This window comes from Phascolarctos cinereus, unplaced genomic scaffold (assembly GCF_003287225.1).
Source record: "Phascolarctos cinereus isolate Bilbo 61053 unplaced genomic scaffold, phaCin_HiC Scaffold_9;HRSCAF=440, whole genome shotgun sequence".
Classification (NCBI taxonomy): Eukaryota; Metazoa; Chordata; class Mammalia; order Diprotodontia; family Phascolarctidae; genus Phascolarctos; species Phascolarctos cinereus.
In genome coordinates this window covers 149,327,732-149,348,968 of record NW_027556402.1, presented here as the reverse complement: position 1 = coordinate 149,348,968, position 21,237 = coordinate 149,327,732, and the positions used below count along the sequence as shown (strand labels likewise).

Sequence of the window (21,237 nt, the reverse complement as noted above, 5' to 3'; positions counted from 1 at the left end):
CAGCAAAGGAGACTAAGAAAGAGCGATCAGATAAGTAGGAGGAGAACCAGGAAAGAGATCAGTGTCATGAAAATGAAGAGAGAAGAGAGTTGTTTCAGCTGAATGATGAGATCAGAAGCCAGATTGCTGAGAGTTAAGAACTGAGTGAGAAAAGAAGTAGAGACACCTGTTGTGGATAGCCTTCTTAAGTTTAGCTACAAAAGGTAGATGATAGCCAGAATGGATTAAATGAAGAATTTTTTGAAGAGGAAACATGGGCATATTTATAGGCAGTTGAGAAGCAGCCAATAGACAGGGAGAAATTTAAGATAAGTGAGAGAATGGGGATGATGGAGTGGGGCAATCTGCTGGAGACGGGATGGAATGTGAATCTAGATGGTTGTCCTTGACAAGAAGGACCACCCCATTATGTGAGACAGGGGTGAAAGAGGAGACAGTGGCAGAAGGCATATAGGTGATGGGAGATGAGGAGGGGAAGGAGAGAAAGCTTTTGCTGAATGGCCTCAGTTTTTTTTAGTAAAATATAAGACAAGGTTCTCAACTGAGGGGGGAAGCAGGGAAGCTATGAGAGATTCGGGAAGAAAAAGGTTTGGAAAAGCTACTTTGGTGAGTGGGATAGTTAATAAGTTATGGAGGTGCAAAAAGATTGCCTTGTAGCATTGAGGGCTCAGTTGAGGTTATGAAGCAAAGGTGTAGTGGACTCAGCGAACGTGGGCTTCATAATTTTCTCCAGTTTTTGTTGTTGCTCAGTAGTAAGTATGAGTATAGGCAGGAGATGGTCAGAGCGACCTGAGGCCAAGGATGCCCTAGACAGGGAGAGATTGAACATGAGTGAGAGAACAGAGATAAAAGGGCCAATCTGCTCAATAAAATAGGACAGAATTGGACCAAGGCTGCATGGAGAGCAGTCACTTCTTTATGAGAAACAGGAGGAGATAGCAGAAGAAGACATTTGAGTGAAATTAGATTACTAAGAGGGGGGAAATAGAGCTCTTGGTGAGCAGCCTCAATTTTTTCAATGAAATATGTGGCAAGATTCTCAACTTGGTGGGGGGAAGGGGAAAGGGATGCCGAAAACAGATTTTAGGAGAGATGAAAAGGTTTGGAAAACCTGCTGTGTAAGCAAGATAGTGAATCAGTTAGGAAGTGTAAAAGGATTGCCTTGCTGCAGTCACCACCATAATGGACTATCTCACTTGGTCTCCCATTCCCCAGTGTCTGTCTTCTACAATCCACCCATCATACAGCTGCCACCATCACCTTCTTAACTTACAGGTCTTGACATTTTACTCCTCTGCTCAGAAATCTCCACTTTGCCTCTAGAATCAAATACAAACTCCATAGAGCTTGGCTTTTAAGGTTTTCCCTGTCTGGGTCCAAACTACTTTCCCAACCAAATTCCATATTCCTCCAAATTGTATAAGCTGCTCCCCATACTTGACATGACAACTATCCTTATGCATTTTAACCACCTTTACCCCATGTCTGAAATGGATCCCTGCCTCCTCACCTTCATCTTTCAGATTGCTCATTTTTCATGCAATCAGCTATTACCTTCTCCCTTCATCCCTCCCTGGTCCACACAACTGTTAGTACTCACCACTCCAAACTTTCCTGGAATATTGTCTTTTTTTTTTAATTTTCAATTTTTTTTTTTAAGGATAGGCAATGGGGTTAAGTGACTTGCCCAGGGTCACACAGCTAGAAAGTGTTATGTGTCTGAGGCCGGATTTGAACTCAGGTCCTCCTGAATCCAGGGCCGGTGCTCTATCCATTGTGCCACCTAGCTGCCCCTGGAATACTCTGTCTTAATAATCCACTGCTTCCCCCTTTTTCAACCAGATCTATGGTTTCATCAGTGCGGGGAACTCTGAGTGAGTAAACTCCTTCCACAATGCAGATCAGCTGCTGTTCCTCAACTTAAGAGTCTCAGACAAAATAGGCTGCATCGGAGGTATTATAGGCCAAGCCTAAAGCAGATTCAGGGTTGAAAATCCAATAAGCACTCATGGAACATAAAAACTGCAGTTAAAAAAGCAATCTACAAAACGAGAGATTAAAACAGTCAATTAAAAAGAATGTAAGGTTAAAAAAGAAAAAAACCTCATCTCCTCCTGCCAAATCACCATGTTTGTTACAGGGGGGTTGTTTTCTTTTCTTTTTCAGTGAGAATGGGGGAAGAAGGAGTGTTGAGAAAAGGCAAATTTTCATTGATTGAAAAAATTTAATTTTTTAAAAATTTTATTAATTTTGGTTTATCAATAATCACTTCTATATGCTTTTGAGTTTAAAATTTTTCTTTCCCCTTCCTCTCCACCACCCTCCCCAAGACGGCACACAATCTGATATAGACTATACATTTACATTCCTATTAAACCTATTTTCACATTAGTGATGTTGTAAGTAAAAATTAAAACCAATAGGAGGAACCATCAGAAAGAGGAAACAAAACTCAACAGAAGAGGGAAAAAAATAGCAATTCAACTTTCATAGTTCTTTCTTCTTTGTGGATAGTATTTTCCATCACAAGGCTTCTGGAGAAGTCTTAGATCCTTGTATTGCTGGGAAAGGTTAACTTTATCAATATTAGTCATCGCACAGTGTGGCTGTTATTGTGTACAACGTTCTCTTGGTTCTGCTCATTTCACTCAGCATCAGAGCATACAAGTCTTTCCAGGTTTTTCTGAAGTCAGCCTGTTCATCATTTCTTTATAGCACAATAGTATTCCATTACATTCATATACCACAACTTGCCCAATTGATGGGCATCCTCTCAATTTCCAATTCTTTGCCACCACAAAAAGAGCTGCTATGAATATTTTTGTACATGTGGGCCCTTTTCCCATTTGTATGATCTCTTTGGGATATAGCCCTAGAAGTGCTATTGCTGGGTCAAAGGGTATGCACACTTTTATAGCCCTTTGGGCATAGTTCCAAATTGTTCTCCAAAATGGTTGAATCAAAAAAATTTAATTTTTAAAAAAATAACTAGGCACAACATTCATTCCATATTTCATTGTTAAGACAGAAATTTCATAGAAACCAAATTCCACCCCCCCAAAACCCAACTCTATTGAGGTAGTTAATATTTTTTTAAATCCTAAGGATAAATTGAGGTTTTGAAGACAGGAAATAAAAGGCAGAGAAAAACGTAGAAAGAAAGCAGGGGAAGTATTCACTCTGTCTTATAGTTGCAGCCCCTGAGTACAGAGATGCATCAAACTCAATTGGGGGGAAAAAATGTGGCAGAGGGGTAAAGGTGGCAAGAGAGAGTGTAATACTAGAGAGGATTTATTCCTAAGACCAACAAACTTTTTGATCCTGAAAGGAGAAGAGGTGGAGTGCAGAATAAAGAAAATCAAGAAACTAGAATCTAAGGGGGAGGTGGGGCTTAGGTTGCCTTAGGCCACTGGGAATGGCTGAAAAATTGTGGTATATTAATACAATAGAATGTTATTTCTCCATTAATAAAATGCCAAAAGAGACAATTTTTAAAAAAAAAATCCTGGTGAATATGAACTGATGCAGAGTGGAACGAGCAGAACCAGGAGAACAATTTATACAAGGACAGTAACACCATTATGAAAAACAACTCTGAAAGACTTAAGAATGCCAGGTAGTATAATGACTACGTGTGGTGACTCATGTTACCCACCTGACAGAGGTGATGGATACCAGGTGTAAAAAGTGACATACATTTTTTAAACAAAATCCACTATGCGTATTTAATTTTACTTGACTTATTTTTATATTTTCAAATTGGAAGAGGTAGCAATTCCATCGTTATAAGAAAAAGAAGATCATTAAAATAATTTCTAATGCAGAGAAGGAAGTTCAGAAAGAAACACAGACAAGGAGAGTTTTTAATGTGTAGAATTTATTACGTACCTTTTCTTTTTAATGATTTTTTTTTAAGGCAACTGGGGTTAAGTGACTTGCTCAGGGTCACACAGCTAGTAAGTGTCTGAGGCCAAATTTGAACTTGGGTTCTCCTGACCCCAGGACTGGTGCTCTATCCATTGTGCCACCTAGCTGCCCCTCCATTATGCACTTAAAAAAAGCAATGGAGATTCAAGGTTTCAGAGACAATGCTGTTTCTGTTCTACAGTGAATGCAGAAATGTTCTTTTCTTCAGTGTTTAAATTCAAAATTATAAAAAATTAAGAGAGCAATACTACTCCCCCCCCCAAAAAATGAGAGAGTTGACCTAGACAGCTTATGAGGTACTTACAGCTCTAGATCTGAAGTCATGTGATCCTATGATCAAGAAACATGAACATGTCAGTAAAAAAAGAACATAATGGTGCAGTATATATGAAAACATGAACTTTGGTTCAGTCACTTTTTCCTCATCCTTCCTGTCTTACTCCTGACCCCATTTGGGGTTTTCTTGGCAAAGATACTGGAGTGGTTTGTCATTTCCTTCTCCAGTTCACTTTTCAAATGGGAACCTGAAGCAAACAGGTTTAAGTGACTGGCCCAGGGTAACGCAACTGTTAAGCAACTGTTAAGCATCTGAGGTCACGTTTGAACTTGGGAAGACAGGTCTTCCTGGCTCCATGCCAAGCAACTCTATCCACTGCACCACCTAGCTGCCACTTGAGTACAGTTGTTTAAAATGTATATTAAACTTAACATCATAGTGATGGGGAAAAAAAGAAATCCAACCCTCTTCTCATCCACAAATTTCTGGACTTTAAACATTTAATAAGAAATTAATGATCTAGAAAATTTTCTAGAAATTTGCCACAAATGATCTGGTCAAAGTCTAACCACATCTACCCCACAGAACTCAGCACAATAAAAGCAGGTAAACTACGGAAAAACCAAGGCCTTTTTGACAGCATGTTCAAAACTAAAGGTCCATGAGTACAAGATAAATACTGAATTCAACCTACATTTATAACAGCAATATTTCTAGGCTCTATAATGTGTACAAAAATGAAAGAACTGTCTTCATCCTCAAGGATGCTTCCATCCTAGTAGATGAATTGACACATACAAATAACTGTAATACATCATAGATATTAAAACTTTTGTAATGCTAAAACTGCTTTAGAGAAACCAAAGATAGCTCTAGGTCAGTGACTGGACTGTTTCCTAAGTCAAAACTGACTGTATTCACAGCAGCATGGGGGATGGAAATGGCCTCTAAAACACCCTAAAATGTAAATACTTTCCAGAACGCACTGCTCACATGATGACCAGATCTTTGCATGAATAGCTTTTGTAGGTCTCTGGGATTTCTCTCTTTAACATCACCTCTTCCTCTTCTTTTCAGTCTTTTTCAGTTCTTCCTCTTCCACTTCATAGGATGAAAACTGGTTCTGTGATCTACTGATGTAGAGAACTCCCAAATAAGGAAAACCCTTCCATCAGTGCTGGTTGCCACTTTCACTGCATCTGTCTGGTTACTATTTCCCTGGAGCACTCGATGTTAAATCAACAGACAGGGTCACAATCAATATATCAGAGTCAGGAAGTGGTCCCAGATCTACCCAACTCTGAGACCAGCTCTCTATCCATGACATCAGGCTATGTCTTTCTTTATTTCATAGACCCAAAGATACAGAGTTTACAAACTCCTTATTTTGTATATGCAGAAATCAAGGCCCAGAGAGGTTGTGACTTGCCTAAGGTCACACACAGATAATAAGCGGTAGAACAAGTAACCCAAGTGTTCTGATTCCAAATGTATTATTCCTTCTATTTCCCACATTCCTTGGGTAGTTGGGGAAGGGGGGGAGAGTGGAGGGAGGAGAAGAAAGAAGAGGAGGATGTGCATTAACTCCTGCCACAGCATCTTTCCAAATGGAGAGGTTAGGGAGCATGCTCTCAGAAGAATTATGACAACATCTACTGAAAGTACCTTGGCCAGAATGTGGACAACATAGAGATATTCTGGTACTGGTTGGCTAGGCACACAATTAAGGACGTTGATTGGAGGAGGAGGCATGTAAAAGGCTTTCATCTCCCATCAATTTTCTTTCGCTTCTTTAGATTTTAATCAAAGTAACTCACTCATGACATCCAGAAAGAGGCCATAGGTAAGGAGAAAGACCTGGGGCCTTCTCCATTCTGAGGCCATTTGGCTCAAGGGAAAACACTCAGTCCTTAGCCTAGCTTCTATGTTTGTTTTTCTCTGTCCTTGGTTAAGGCAGTGGAGTCTCTGACCTTGGAAGCTTTGGATGGCTGGGAAAGTGAATTGTAGGGTTCCAGGAGTTAAGAGTCTACGGGTTTGCTGCCAGCACAGCCTCAATGTGCTGAGGACCAAGCAGGGACCTCCAAGACTGACAGTTGAGACCTAGGCCCACAGTCAGAGAGTCATGACTCATCACCCAGCTGTCATGCTGCATCTGGTTTTGGTAAGACAGGTAGGAACTGAGCCTGGTTTTGAGTCCACTCCCCACCCTACCCCACTATAGCCTGAAGTGGGGTAGGGGAAAGTATATCTTCCAGGTATTGAGGGAAGCATGTATATATATTTGTACTTGCTATGTCTTTGAAGTAAATATGTCTTGGTAAAAGTGGAACGGTGGCACTAGTCACTGGTCCCTAACAATGAGGGAACAAAGCAGATGGCTGCTAAAGCCAACAGCAGTATTGAAAAGAGAACCCCACCCCTCCAGCTCCTCAAGGTACCCTACAGCCCTAAGAGGCAGGTATAACCAGTCAGACTCCGGGAGAGCAAGCCACAGCTAGCTTACTTGCTACACTTGCTTCTCCTCAAAATAGCAATAAAACTTCTAATGCAAAAACCACATTCCTTTGATTGTGTGGATTTGAGATTGAGATGTTGTTCTGAACAAAACCTCAATGTTTCATAAATTTAATATAGATTCTAAACACAGCATTTGTGATTCTGTGGACAACTAAAACTTCCTCCCATCAATTCCCTCTGATCTGGGCTCTTTAAAAAAAAAAGTAAGAATGTTGGCTTAATTTTTAAGATGGCTAAGAAAACTTTTCTTGGAGTATGTTTTGTGTAGTGTTGTTAAAATTAGCTTCCTCCTGAATTCATAACCCAAAAAGGTATAAAAGCAATTAGAAGAGATAAAATGGGCAACTTTGATTACGTCAAACTGTAAAGGTTCTGCACAAAAAAAGTAATGTGTTTAGAATACGAAGGTAAGCAATCAAATGGGGAGGGGGATCTGTGTCAAATATCTCTGAAAAGGATTTTATATCTAAGATAAAGAAACAACATCTATACGTATGTATAATCTACATGACCAAAAGGACTGCTAGGTGGCGCAGTGGATAGAGCACCAACCCTGGAGTCAGGGTTATCAGTACCATTTTTCCATTGCAATGGAAAGCAGTTTGGAATTACGCAAATCAAGTGACTAAAGTGTTCACACCTTTTGACTCAGAGATTCTACTCCTTGGCTTATACCCAAAGGAGGTCATAGATAAGAACAAAGTTCCCATAACACACAGTAAGAGTTTAATAAATGCTAGTTGACTGACATGTACAACAAAATATGCATAACAAAAGTTATAACTTTTTGTGAGAGCAAAGAATTGGAAACAATAGCTAAATTGTGGTACTTGATATAATAGAATATCACTGTGCATTTAGACATGATGATAACTGTGAATACAGAGAAGCATAGAAAGATCTACAGGAATTGATGCAAAGTAAACAGTGTTTAAAAAGACACAGTGATTACAACAATATAAACAGAAAGAACAATCAGAAAAAGATATAAAAAGTGAATGCTGCAAAAATACCAAGAACAAGAATGGCTCAAAAGAGATAAGAACAGACACTCCCACATCACAGTGCTGCAGAGGAGAAAAGTCCACAACTGCAGTACATTGCATATATTTTTAGCCTTTTCTGCTATATTGATCAGTTACACTGATTTTTCCCCCTTCTTGCTGTTTTTGCCTTTTAAAATATTATTTTTTATATGGGACTGCTCTCTGGGAAGGAATATTGGGGAAAACTTTTTTAAAATTACATTAATAACAACTTGTTTTAAATTGGAAAAAAAAAAGAAATTAGCTTTCTCTACAAATTAGCTTTTCTTTCCTCATTTGACAAAGTAAAACTACGAAGGGTGCTTGTTCAAGAATGCTTAACATATTCCTGGGCCAGGAAGGGGCACTCACATTTGACAGATAAGAAAGTGTCTTTAAGAGACTTAAGCAAGTGTCAGCTCTTGGTGAGATTCTCAAGCAAATTCAGAATTCATCTAACATAAAAGGGGTTCCTGATTTCAAACACCAATTCTCATTCCTCCACATAGAGAAGGTGGTTGGGTTTTGGGGGGGGGGTTGGTTTTATTTTGTTCTTTGTTTGGGGATTTTTTGTTGGGTATTTTTTTTGGGGGGGAAGGAAACATGGTGTAGTAGATAAACTGCTAGCTTTTGAGTCAGGAAGACCTGGATTCAAATTCCACCAAAGACACTAGCTTCTTGAGCCTGGACAAATCACTTTACTTTTCCGTTTCTCAGTTTCCCCATCTGTAAAATGGAGGGGAGGCCTTCTAGTTCTAAATCTAAGATTTGAGACCAGGGCCAAGGTGGCCCTCTAGTTTCTCAAGTTCAGCCCTTTGACTGAATCCAAACTTCACAGAACAAATCTCACAAATCCCCTTTATAAAAGGATTTGTTTTTTGTTTGCTTTTTTTTTCAGGCAGTTAGGGTTAAATGACTTGCCCAGGGTCATACAGTTAGTGTCAAGTTTTTCGTCTAAGGGCGGATTTGAGCTTGGGTCCTCCTGACTCCAGGGCCCGTGCTCTATCCACTGCACCACCTAGCTGCCCCAATAAAAGGATTTGTTCTGTGAAGTTTGGACTCAGTCAAGGGCCGCACTTGAGGACCTAGAGGGCCAAGTGTGTCCTCAAGGCAGGTTCCCCACCCTTGCCGGTGACCCTAAGAGTACTGAAAAGGATGACTGTCTTGGAATCGGAAAACTGGAATTCAAACCCCAGTTCTGCCATGCCCTCAGGCAAGTCATTGAAGTTTTGTAAATAAAGAGGTTACAATCTAAAAGCAATAATAACCTGACTCGATCAATTGTAAAATGCAAACTAGAGAGAAGGGGGAGAGGGGGAGAGGATGAATAGTAGATTAAGTGTACTCGAGCTATCCATTCTACTTTAATAATGGATTTAGCTTTTAAAAATAAATCTCTCCGGATAGTCTTTAACCAACAAAAAAAGAAAAAAAATTCACTTCACCGAGATTCAAAGTTCATCTGGTTTTCACAGTCAAACTTTCCTAAGATAGATCAAGATAATTAGTGTAGACAAAGTACTCCCAGGGTGTATCTTTGCAGAGTTTTTACAACAAATCTACGTGGCAACAAGCTTTTTATTATTATTATTACTTAAGAAATTATCAGATTTTGGTTTGCTGGGCATTTTTTATTACAAAAGTAGCCTCTTCTTCCCTTCTTGTTATTTGGACAAACCAGAGAGTGCGGCATTTGGGAGCTGAAACGGGGCTCTGAAATCATTTAGTCCAACCTTCTCAATTTACAAATGAAGAAATAGAGGCAGAGAAAGGTGAACTGCCTTTCCATGAGCCCACACTAGTTGGTGATCGAGCCAGGACTGGCGTTATGACTTTGGTGACATTTAAATTGTTAACTCTCAAAGAACTAGTACCTTACCTTTCCGGGGGAAAAAAAAGTAAGTGCTTTGCACAGCTCAGATACGAGTATTTAGTAAACAGAAACGTAGTCTACTTATTTTGGAGAATCCTGTGCTACTTCACGAAAAAAGTTCTCAGTTCTCGTGACGACGATACACTGGACCCTCAAGATTAAAAACTAAAGTCACTGTTTGAAAAGTCCTTGAATTCCAGGACCTCAGCTGAGGTTTGGGCTCTTCAGAAATACGCACTAAAAAAAAAAAATCGTGACTTAGAACCCTCCACTGCTTACTGGGGATTTTTTGCCACGCTCTGCTCCCTGGTGCTCTAAGCTGCGCATTACTGCGTAAGAGCAACCAAATAGCCAAGAGAGAGAACCCAGATTCCTTCCTCTCTCCGCCTGTCCACCCTCTCTTTTCTTCTCCTCCTCCTCCCCCAAGCCACTTGAGCTTTGCACTGTTTTCTCCCCCTAGAAGTTTCCCGTGTAAGGAGAGCGTTCTCCAAATAGTCTGGCAGCTACTCTCGCAACTCCGACTCAAGATTGTCTCAGGATTGCAAGCTGCCGGGGGGAAAGTGAGGAAGATGACTCTCCAAACCGGTCATTCCCTGAGCAACAAGTGCAAATATAGTCATCGAGCCGCACTGCACAAAGGTCCCAGAGCGCAGCTTTGCCTGCAGCTGGGCAACCGTCGGAGGCAGGGAAAGGAGGTAAAGAAGGGGCAGTAATGGAGAGCCGAGCAAAAGAATCGCCGCCGACAGGCAGCCTGCAGAGTTTAAAATGCTCCCTTCGGCCTACCCGCTCCCCTTGCCCACAGCCCCGCTCTTCTGCATCCCTGGCTCTGCACTCCAACGTTAATCGCAACCACAGTTCTAAGAGTTCGATGCCTAACCTTCGCAAATTCACAGGGCCTGAGAGCGGCTCTGTCCTGGAGTGACCCGGGGCAGCTCAGGAACTTCAGTGACAAACCCTTGCCTCCAGCAGAAGCGAGGATGCGCTTCCAAGAGTAGGGGGAGATGCCGGACCGTCGGTAACCTTCTTACCTGCGTCCCTGGTAGCGGCTGGCCAGGCAAAGGCAGATCGCTGAAGAGACGATGAGGATCTGGGAGGGCGACCGACTGAGTTCTGCCCACAGTGGGAGAGGGACAGAAGAGTTGGGTAAATCTGGGACAGTGAAAACTCCCCAGAGGTAGTCTAGTCCTAGAGGAACCTCAGTTCCAGACTCGCGCTCCTGAGGGCTCAAAGTAGAAGTGCAGCCTTAAGGAAATGAGTTTCCCACCAGGTGCAAGTGAGGCCAATAAGGTGAATGGTGGAAAGCCGACTGCTGGGCCCCAGGTACGGGGGAAAAAAAAAAAAAACACGAGTAAAGCAGCCGCCCCCGCGCTCAGCTAGCCAGGACCCAGACAGTCCCGCCTTGGAAGGTGAAAGGTAAGGACTGAAGTATCCCCCGACGCCTTCCTCCCCAAGGACCCCATCCCCTTCCCTAAAACGTCATGAAACCCTGCCTATGTCCCCCCAGAGGCACCCTGGACAGTGGGGAGACAGCCATTTGAGAAGAGTGCCCAGCCAAGAGGAGAGAGATGCTAAGGAACTCGGGGAGATTCCGAACTAGCTCCGCATGACCCTTCGAGCTCATCTCCTGGAGACGGCTGGGCAGCCCCATTCTCAGTGTGTTTGGCTTGGAGGTAGCTAGAGCCATTTGGGGGATAGCGGTCCTTACCCTCTCAGGCTGGGCCAGGACTTGACGGTAGCGCTCTTCTGGAGGTAGGGCAGGGAACTGTTTCATGGAGAACATGTTCCCTCCCGCGCGCCTACTGCGTCTCTTCACTTTTTCTTCAGTCTCTCTTCCACCCCTCTCCAAGCCACCGGAAGAAGGCAGACCTACCACCACCCCTTATCTATCGCCTTCAAAAAGGCACGTGCTGAGCAGCCGGGACCGGGGGGGGGGAGGAGGCTGCTCATTTTGTCTGATTCCCCCCTCCAATCTAAGATATCGCCCTCCTCTTTCTCCTCCCACTTTGAGCTCCACCTATAATGACTAAAAGAACAGTTCTCGAACTCCCCACCTCTTCTACTTCTTTATAAAGATAGTGTTCTCCATGGGCAGAAAGAAGTCTGAGAGGTTGTCCCCAAACTCACAGGACCTCCGCAAACCCCAGGGACAACATCACAGTGCTGAAGGGGTGGAAGTTGAGATTGAGAAGACACGGAATGTGTAGCGCGTAGGTGGAGGGAAGAATTACTTTCTGCTCTATAAACTGTCCCTTTTTTGCAATAACGCACCCCCGCCCCCATTCCCACCCGGAGCACGAACTTCTTGATTTAGTCGAAGCTTACTAGCTTACGCAAGTCAGCCAAGTAACGGCAGGTACCAGCAATAACAGGGGCAATTAGAAGCAGAGCATTTTCAATCCAAAGACGAATTAATACGATGCTGTGCTTTAGGGCATAATTAGCATAAGGTGTAGGCAGCTTCAGCTTTGTAATAAGGCAACCACCTAGTCTAACCCATCTTTTTCAGTGGTTCTGCCTAGATCCTGGTTACTACTGTAAAAATCCCAGTCGGACTGCTCTCAACTTGTAAAAAGAAGGTTTTGAGGTGATGTAGTTAACTTCTCGAAAAGTATCCTTTCCAATTCCCCTTAATCCCCAAATTTGGTGAAGCTGCAGATTCACCAAACTCATATTCTTCCTAACCTAAGAACATCCGGAGTTCAGCTTCTCAGCACATCTCACGATGTGGCCACATAAGTCTATGTGTGTAACTATTTCAGTCACATTAAATGACTGTTTTCCTTGACATTCTGATAGTATTGAAGATTTCAAGATGTGGTCATGAATCGGTTTTAGGGAATAATGAGAAAGGAGACAGAGCTGTTTTCTACAAAACCAATGCCACCAAAATACAAAAGGTGCTAAAAAAAAAAAACCTAAAACAACATGCATTTATTAAGTATGCCAACGATAGGCCAGGCACTGGACTAGGCAGGTGCAATTCGAAAACAAAAGGAGCTTAAATGTCATGAGGCTGAGAAAAATTGTTCATCACATAGGTGGCAAAGTGAATGGAGTGCTAGAAATGGAGTCAGGAAGACCTGAGTTCAAATTTGACCTCAGATACAAATGAGTTGTGTGACTATGGACAAGTCCCTTAATTGATATAGTGCCTGCCTCCCAGGGTTGTTGTGGGGATAAAATGAATACTTTGCAAACCCAAAGTACTATCTAAGTGCTAGCTATTATTATTATAAAATAGTCATATGATAATTGGGGGGCATCATTTATAAGGTGGTGCATAAGCTGAACCTCAAATGATAATAGGGATTCTGAGAGGCTCAAGGAGAGCTTTCCAAGCATGGGGACAGCCAATACAAAAGCACAAACTGGGGAGATGCATGGTGGTAGGAGGCTACAACTCATTGGCATGCCAGCTCAGTTGTTTGTATGGCCTTTGGCAAATTAGTTAACCTCAGTATCCTAATCTGTTAGACTGGGTGGTGCTAAATGGTCTCTAAGGACCCTTTCAGTCATATATATGTATGTATATATATGTGTGTATATATACACACATATATATACATATGTTCCTATGAATTCAATGAATTTACAATTGCTGAGGCTTTCTGTATGTTTTTTTCACCTTCTCTGTCTTCCACTTTCTGCCCTCTGGTGGAGGTGGTTAAGAAAGCCCTGAAATAATCTTAAAGTAAACTGAGGCCAGCATTCTTAAATGTTTTGTAGTTTTTGTTGAAGAAGAGGTATAAAATAGACAGTTTACACTCTGAATAATTAACGTTGGAAGAGACTTGTCAAAGTAAGCTTTCATCAGCTGTCTTCAAAACAACAAAAATGAAAAACAATACAACCTTCTTCTGAGCATTAGTCCCTAGTAGTTATCTTAAAATTTAAATTTAAAAAATCCTTAACTTCACTCAGTAAAATGCATTGAAACATAGGAAATTAGTGCTGGGAGGCACCTTCGAGATCATCCTAGTAAGGACCCTCTCATTTTACAAATGAGGGAGATAAAGCTGGGAAAAGTGAAATGAAAAAGGTCACATAAAGAGGGGATCAAAACTCAAATTTCCTGACTCTTAGTGGTATCAGGTGTCTCTTGAGATTGGGGAAAAAAGGGGCAGCTAGGTGGTGCAGTGGATCAAACACCGGCCTTGGATGCAGGAGGACCTGAGTTCAAATCCAGCCTCAGACACATAACACCTACTAGCTGTGTGACTCTTGGCAAGTCACTTAACCCCAATCGCCTCACAAAAAAAAAGGAGGGGAACACATACAAATGATTTAGACAAGGGAAAAGACAAATTTAATGTAATCCATGTTCCCTTGCTCCCCCCTACCCATTAGGGTGCTGGCAAATGTTTCACAACTAGGTCTCAAAAAATATGCATACTTACAATTCTATTTTAATCTTAATCTGCATTATTAACATATTCTACATCACATTCTTAAGTCTACATAGTCAACAAAACAATGGATCAAGTCCTAATTTGTAGTGTTTACCAAGTCAATTCAAGCTGGTTCTAAAACACTCCTGCCTGTACTCTGCTCAGCCACTGTACACTGGCTCTGGCAGGTTGGGTCCCTGGAGGAATCTACTGCTTTCAGAGTTGTAGGGGGGTATTCTTTTAAGTAACTATTTTCCTAAAACTAGCTCATGAGCCCCTATCAGCATGCTTCTCCTTAAGAATCAGCCAGTGGACTCAGCTCCTTAGCAAAGCTATTTACTTTAACAAATGGTATAGCAAGAACAATAATGATAAAGGATTTCCTCCAACACGAGAAGAATTCCTTCCCACCACTTCCAGACTCTGAGGTGGGGGAAAGGGTAAACACAGATTTAAAGTACAGTTGTAGTGAGGTACATATTATGCAGGGAATACATATGGCCAAGGCATAACTCCAGAACTCCAGGGCCTCACTGTCCTTTCTTTCTCCAGGTGGTCCTCAAGACATTACCTATGAAGCATAATGGTGATGATGATGAATCACTCTACTTTTCATCTGAGCTCTTCACAGGGCAGTTCTAAGTTATAGGTCCAGGGTGGACTGAAAAGGGGACCTGCACAAGAGTGGTATTCCCAGATAGGAAGGCCCTGGATGGTGTACCAAGAAAGAAGAAAATTCAGAAGCCAGCAGCACCACAAAAATAATCAGCATGTCTAAATAGTACCAGTAAAATCCAACAAGAAATAAAAATAGGAAATCTCTTTTAAATTATTTCATAATAAATAAAATCGTTAGGTCTACCTTCTAAAATATGTGCAAGAACTATATAAATACAACTACAAGTAACTATTTATAGAAATAAAAACAGACCTAAATAATCAAGAAAATGTCAATTGCTCTTTGGAAGGACAAGACAATATAATAAAAGTGGCAATACTACCTAATTTGATTATTCAATTTCATATCAATCATACTGCTAAAGGTTTACTTTCTAGAACTAGAAAAATAATGACAAAATTCATATAGAGGAAATAAAGGTCAAGAATTTCAAGAGAAATAATGAAAGGCAATGGGAACAAAAGGGGCCTAGCAGTGAGATCTCAAACTATACTACAAAGCAATAATTATTTTGAAACAAATAATTTGGTGCTGGTTAAAAATAGAGATTGATCATTGGAACACATTAGGTATACAACATACAGAAGCAAATGTATCTTTTACCTTAGTACTTGATAAATACAAAGACCCTAATTATTGGATAAGGATTCATTATTTGACAAAAAAAAATGCCAGGAAAATTGGATAGCCACATGGGAGAAATTAGATTTAGACCAATACTTCACACATCATACCAAGATAAGCTCCAAATGAGTATGTGTCCTAGATATAAAAGGTCACATAATAAATAGATTAGAGAAACATGGAGAAAATTACTTGTCAGATAGATGGTTAGGAGAAAAGTTCATGACCAAAAAAGGAATAGAGAGGATCACAAAAGACAAAATGGACAATATTGATTACACAAAATTAAAAAGTTTTTACACAAATGTAGCAAAACCAAGATTAAAATGAAAACAACTGGGGAAGAATCTATTCAGCAAGGCTCTCTGATAAAGGTCTCATTTCCAAGATATATAAGAAACTGATTCAAACTTATAAAAAAGCTAATCATTCCCCAACTGATAAAAGGTCTAAGTATATGACAGACAATTCTGAGGGGGAAAAACCCAAGCTATTTATAACCATATGAAAAAAAAATGTTCTAAATCACTACTAATTAGAGAAATGCATATTAAAGCAATTCTGAGATTCCACCTCAGGCCCATCAGAGTGGTATAGATGACAAAATAGGCAGATGATCAATGTTGGAGGGACTGTGGGAAAACAGGCACATTGATACACTATTGGTGGACCTGTGAAGGCCTACAACCATTCTAGAAAGCATTTTGTAATTAAACACAAAATGCAAACACACACACACACACACACACACACACACACACACACACACACACATATACATGAAGTTACTAAACAGTGCTATGCTAATTGTCTTCCTAATGTTGAACCATCCTTGAATCCCTAGAATAAATCTAACTTCATCATAATGTTGTTATCATCATAATCTATCTTAGATGAATCACCAGCCTGTTTGATAGGACTTTATTTTAAAATTTTGAAGTGATATTCATTAATGATGTTGATCTATAGTTCTCTTTCTGTGATTGATCCTTCCCTGTTTTAGGTATTAGGACTATAAAAGGAATCTGGTAAAGTGCTTTTCTTCTCTATTATTGAAAACGATTTGTGTAGTGTAGGTATTAACTGCTCTTTAAAAGTTTGATAGAATTTTCTTGTGACTCCATCAGGACCTGGAAGGTTTTTCTTTAATAATTTGTAGCGAGTTCTATTTCCTTTTCTGAAATTGAATTAAATAAAATCTCTATTGGGTTGTGTTGGTTTGGATATTTTATATTTTTGAAGAAATTTCTCTATTTCTTTTTTGTTCTTGATTTTGTTAGCAAGTAACTGTGCATGATAGGTTCTACTAAATCTTTTTATCTCTTTTGATTTTGTTAATTTTACTTTGTTTGCTGTTCTGTTATTTGTTCTTCTGCTCTCTTTTTAATCAGATTAGATAAAGGTTTGTAAATTTTATTGGTCTTTTCAGAGAACCAGCTTTTAGTTTTACCATTTCTTTAAGGTTTTGTTGTTGTTGTAATATCTCCTTTATGTACTTGTTTTAGATTTATTTGTTGGATTTTAAAATTTTTAAATGCTTATTCAGTTCATTAACTCCTTTCCCTGGAAGCTACTTTAGTTGCATCCCAGAAATTTGGGTATGTTGTTTCATTACTATCATTTTCATATTATCATAAGTATTGTTTCTGTAATTTGTTATTTTACCCACTCATTACTTAGGATTTCATTGCTGAGTTTCCACTTGGGTCTGTGTTTTTTATTTGTAGTCCCAGAACTGATCACATGTTTATTTCATGGCTGTCTGTAAAGGATGTATTCATGAGATCTGCCTTTGTAATATCTCAGTGCCCTAATATATGGTTAATTTTTGCAAAAGTTCCATGTGATGCTAAGATACATACATACATACACACATATATATAAAATATTTATTCTTACCATTTCCATTTAGAAGATCCACAAGTCTTTTAGCTCTAGCTTCTCCAGCAATTTGTTCCATTCTATATTTTCCCTATTGTTTATCTATCGATGGTCTTATCCAAACCTTATAGATATTAAAAATCCCTTGCCACTATTGTCTTACTGTCTGTCTTCTTGTAGTTTAACTAATTTTTCCTTTATAAATTTAGATACCAAGACATTTCAAGCATATAAGTTTAATATTGATATTGGCTTGTCACATATGGTTTCTTTCAGCGTAATAGTTTTCCTTGTTTATTCCTTGTGTTTAAATTATTTTTACTTTGTCTGATAGCCCCCCTTTTTTATTTGATGCACAGTAAATTATTTTCTAGCCCCTCATTTCTATTCTGTGTATATCTTCATTTTAAAAATCTATTTCTTGTAAACAAGAGATTATAGGGTTTTGTTTTCTTATCAAATTTGTTGCTGTTTTTATTGGACTCTTTAATCTACCCATATTTAAAGTTAAGAGTGTTAGGTTTCTATTTTCCCCCATTTGTCACTAATGTTTCTTCAGGTCTGATTTTCTTTTTAGTAATTCTTTGAATGTTTCTTTTTTATTCAGTGTCCATCTTTTCTTCATTAATGGTTAAGCTCAGGTTTACAGAATATGTCACCTTGGGTTGTATTTTGAGCATCTTTTATTTTTACAACCCATTATTCCATTCCTTCTTGGAGTTTCAGATGGGTACAGAATAGTATCATGTTACTCGATCTCCCTTTTCTTTAAATTTAAATTTGTTTGCTACTGGAATTGTTGAATTTCACCACTCTGTGTCTTGGAGTTTGCAGCACACTTTTTTTTCTTACTGAAGATGATCTCTGGATTCTTTCAGTTGGCACTTTGTTTTCTGTATTCAGAAGAAAGGAGTAGTTCTCTTGTATTAGTCTTGCATTATGATATTCAGGTTTTTTTTTCTTGTTCTCTTCTTCAGGGACACACATAATCCTTAAGTTGTCTCTTCCTGATTAGCATTCAAGATCAATATGTTGTTTTGTGTGGAGATCACGGCTTCTTTTAATGTTATTTTTGTGTGGGTGTCTCTTCTACTAAATTGTTCTTCACTTGTATTTGCATTTCTAGACAGTCATTCTCTCTTTTCTTTGATGTCTTGTCACTGTAGACTTAAGTTTTCTATTCTGCCAATTATTTCTGCTGTACAAACCACAAATTCTATTTCTATAATTCTTATTTCTCTTTTTAAACTATTTGGGAATACCTTGCTATGGTTCCTTGCTCTTTCTGGGAATCCATGGGTTCTCTGCATCACTAATTTTCCTTTTGCAAGCAGTATTATTCATAGTTACCTGGACTCTTTTACCTGATGTAGTAGCCATCTATCCACCTGTGATTAATATCCTCCCTATTGGTACCTGTGCTTTAAGCTCGAGATCTTTAATTCAGTTTTCTTCCTTCTGACATCTTTCATAATTCCAATCTTTTTTTTTTCCCCTTTACTCTACTGCTCACTTTCTGACTCACTCTCCTTTGATAGCAGTTTCTCCAGAGGATATACCTTAAAGGCTTTACCCGCGCTGGGCAATTCACACTCCTCATACCTGTCTCTGCCTTGAATAATTTTTACGGGGACAAAATTGGTCCCCAGCTACAGTACTGGATTCTATCCCTCAGGCTTAGCGGCATGCTACCCAAACCCCTCTCCATACACCTTCCTCCATTCTTCAGTTTACTCAGCATTGTTGCAGCACAGAGAGCTGCCATGATGTTGTCCAAGATTAAGGAAGTTTCTGCTTTTTTTATTTTCTGGTATTGGAAGGAGGGGGGTTGACTTGCAAGGCTGAGGGTCAGCTTATACTCTTACAGCCAGTGCACAGTCAGAAGGGGATGCTGAGAGAACATGTTAGAGGTTAGGGAACTGACTTCTTGTAGTTCATTGATTTTTTTTTTTACCCCATTAGGGTTCTTGATGGCCTAGGCCATAGAGACAGCTGAAAGTGTCTTATCTCATGCATATTCCCTATTTAGAGAGGTTCAAGAAGTAAGAATAGAATAAAACATCTAGTCTTCCACCTATTTTGTCATGTGGCTAAAATTCCTATGTATTTTATTTCTAATCCACTTTTCTGTCTTCCCCATTCAAGCATTTTGTTCTTTATGGTCTAGGAGTTTCCTAAACTCATTACATAAAATTTTTAAAAATTTGTTTTTTGGGGAAAAGAAGCTACACGAAAATCTTTATTTAAACTGGTATAATACAAGAATTATTAGTGTTTATTTAAGTCAAAAGGCTCCTTTCAAATGATAAAATAAATAGGAAATTATATTATTCCCATGTATCTTCTACCAAGGATTTCATTTTACTACAAGTTCCCTAAACATATTATTTGTAAATAATTTAAGAATACACATGTACACAAGATCTCTTTTTGAAATTGCATTTACAGAGTTCTGGCTTAGTGTCAGCCCCAACCCTACCCTGGTCAATCAATCAACAAACTTTTATTGCATAATTTTTATGTGGCACAAACAGATCCAAGTTCCACAAATCCAAAAAACAGAAGTAAATCTGTACTTGCACTCAAGAAATATATTCTCAAGTGTTCACAAGAAAGGGGTACAACATACATGTAAAAACTAACATTTAAAATTTTTTTCAAGTAACAAGCATTTTTATTAACTATCCCTTCCGCTACTTTACCCTCCCCAAATTGGGCAATATTTTAAAAAATCCTTTAGGGGCAACTAGGCGGCGCAGTAGATAGAGCACCAGCCCTGATGTCAGCAGGACCTGAGTTCAAATCCAACCTCAGACCAAACACTTGATACTAGCTGTGTGACTGGGCAAGTCACTTAACCCCGATTGCCTATAAATGAATGAATAAGTAAATTCCTTTAACATATACCTAAATGGTCTAGCAAAACAAATTCCACATTAGCCATGTCCAAAAACATATGTCTTTTTCTGCTTTTAAAGTCTATCACCTCTCTGGCAGGAGGTGAGTAGCAAGTTTTCATCTTCATTCTTTCGGACTCAAAATCATTTGATCTTTCATAGTAACGTTATCTTGTTCTAGTTCTGCTCAATTCACTCTGCATCACTTCATAGTTATTCTGTTTTCTCTGAAATTGTCCATTTCATCATTTCTTATGACACAGTAATATTCCATTGTCTCCCATATACCACAATATGTTTAGCCATTCCCTAAAAGGAGGGCACCCCCATAGTTTCCAATTTTGGTCTCTGAAGAAAAGAACTGTTAAAAATATTTTTGTACTGGGAAATACAGGCAATGGGGTATAGAAATCTATCCAGCCCTACAGGAAAATAGAAGAAGGGGATGGGGGGAGGGATTGATAGAAGGGAGGCCAGATTAAGGGAAGGGGTATTCAGAATGCACACTGTCTTGGGGTGGAGGGAGGAGAGAAATGGGGAGAAAATTTGGAACTCAAAATGTTGTGGAAGTGAATGTTGAAAACTAAAAATAATTTTTAAAAATTAAAAAATAAAATTTCATCTTCCCAATCTTTTTATATATATATACACACACATACATATACATATATATACATATATATACTTATACATATACATATATACATATATATATATATATATATACACATACTCACACACACATACACACACACACACACACACACACACACACACAGATCTCTTTTCTCTTTGATTTCTTTGGGGTATAGACCTGGTAGTGTTGTAGCTATGTCAAAAGGTAATGGACATTCTGGTAACTTTTTGGGACCAAATCACAGGTCCATAACAGTGCATGACAATGTAAACAATACTTGCTTTCCTATGGTCCCATCATTTTCCTCTTTTGTCACTTTTGCTAGTCTAATAGGTATGAGTAGAACTTCAAAATGCTTTAATATGAATTTCTTTTAATTATTAGTGATTTAGAGCATTTTATTTATAATTTTTTTTTTTGGTGAGGCAATTGGGGTTAAATGACTTGCCCAGGGTCACACAGCTAGCAAGTGTCAAGTGTCTGGTCTGAGGCTGAATTTGAACTCAGGTCTT

At 39.3% G+C, this 21,237-nt stretch overlaps 1 protein-coding gene across 1 annotated transcript in view; it reads right to left on the bottom strand.

Annotated features, from left to right (window-relative positions):
- Nucleotides 1-11,548, bottom strand: part of CORIN (corin, serine peptidase) — a 209,798-nt gene extending 198,250 nt beyond the window's left edge. Inside the window, 1 exon segment of the mRNA XM_078148375.1 lies at nt 11,325-11,548. Within this exon segment, the coding sequence (XP_078004501.1) occupies nt 11,325-11,399 (75 nt within the window). The 5' untranslated portion in view covers nt 11,400-11,548.
- Between the last annotated feature and the right edge of the window lie 9,689 nt (nt 11,549-21,237).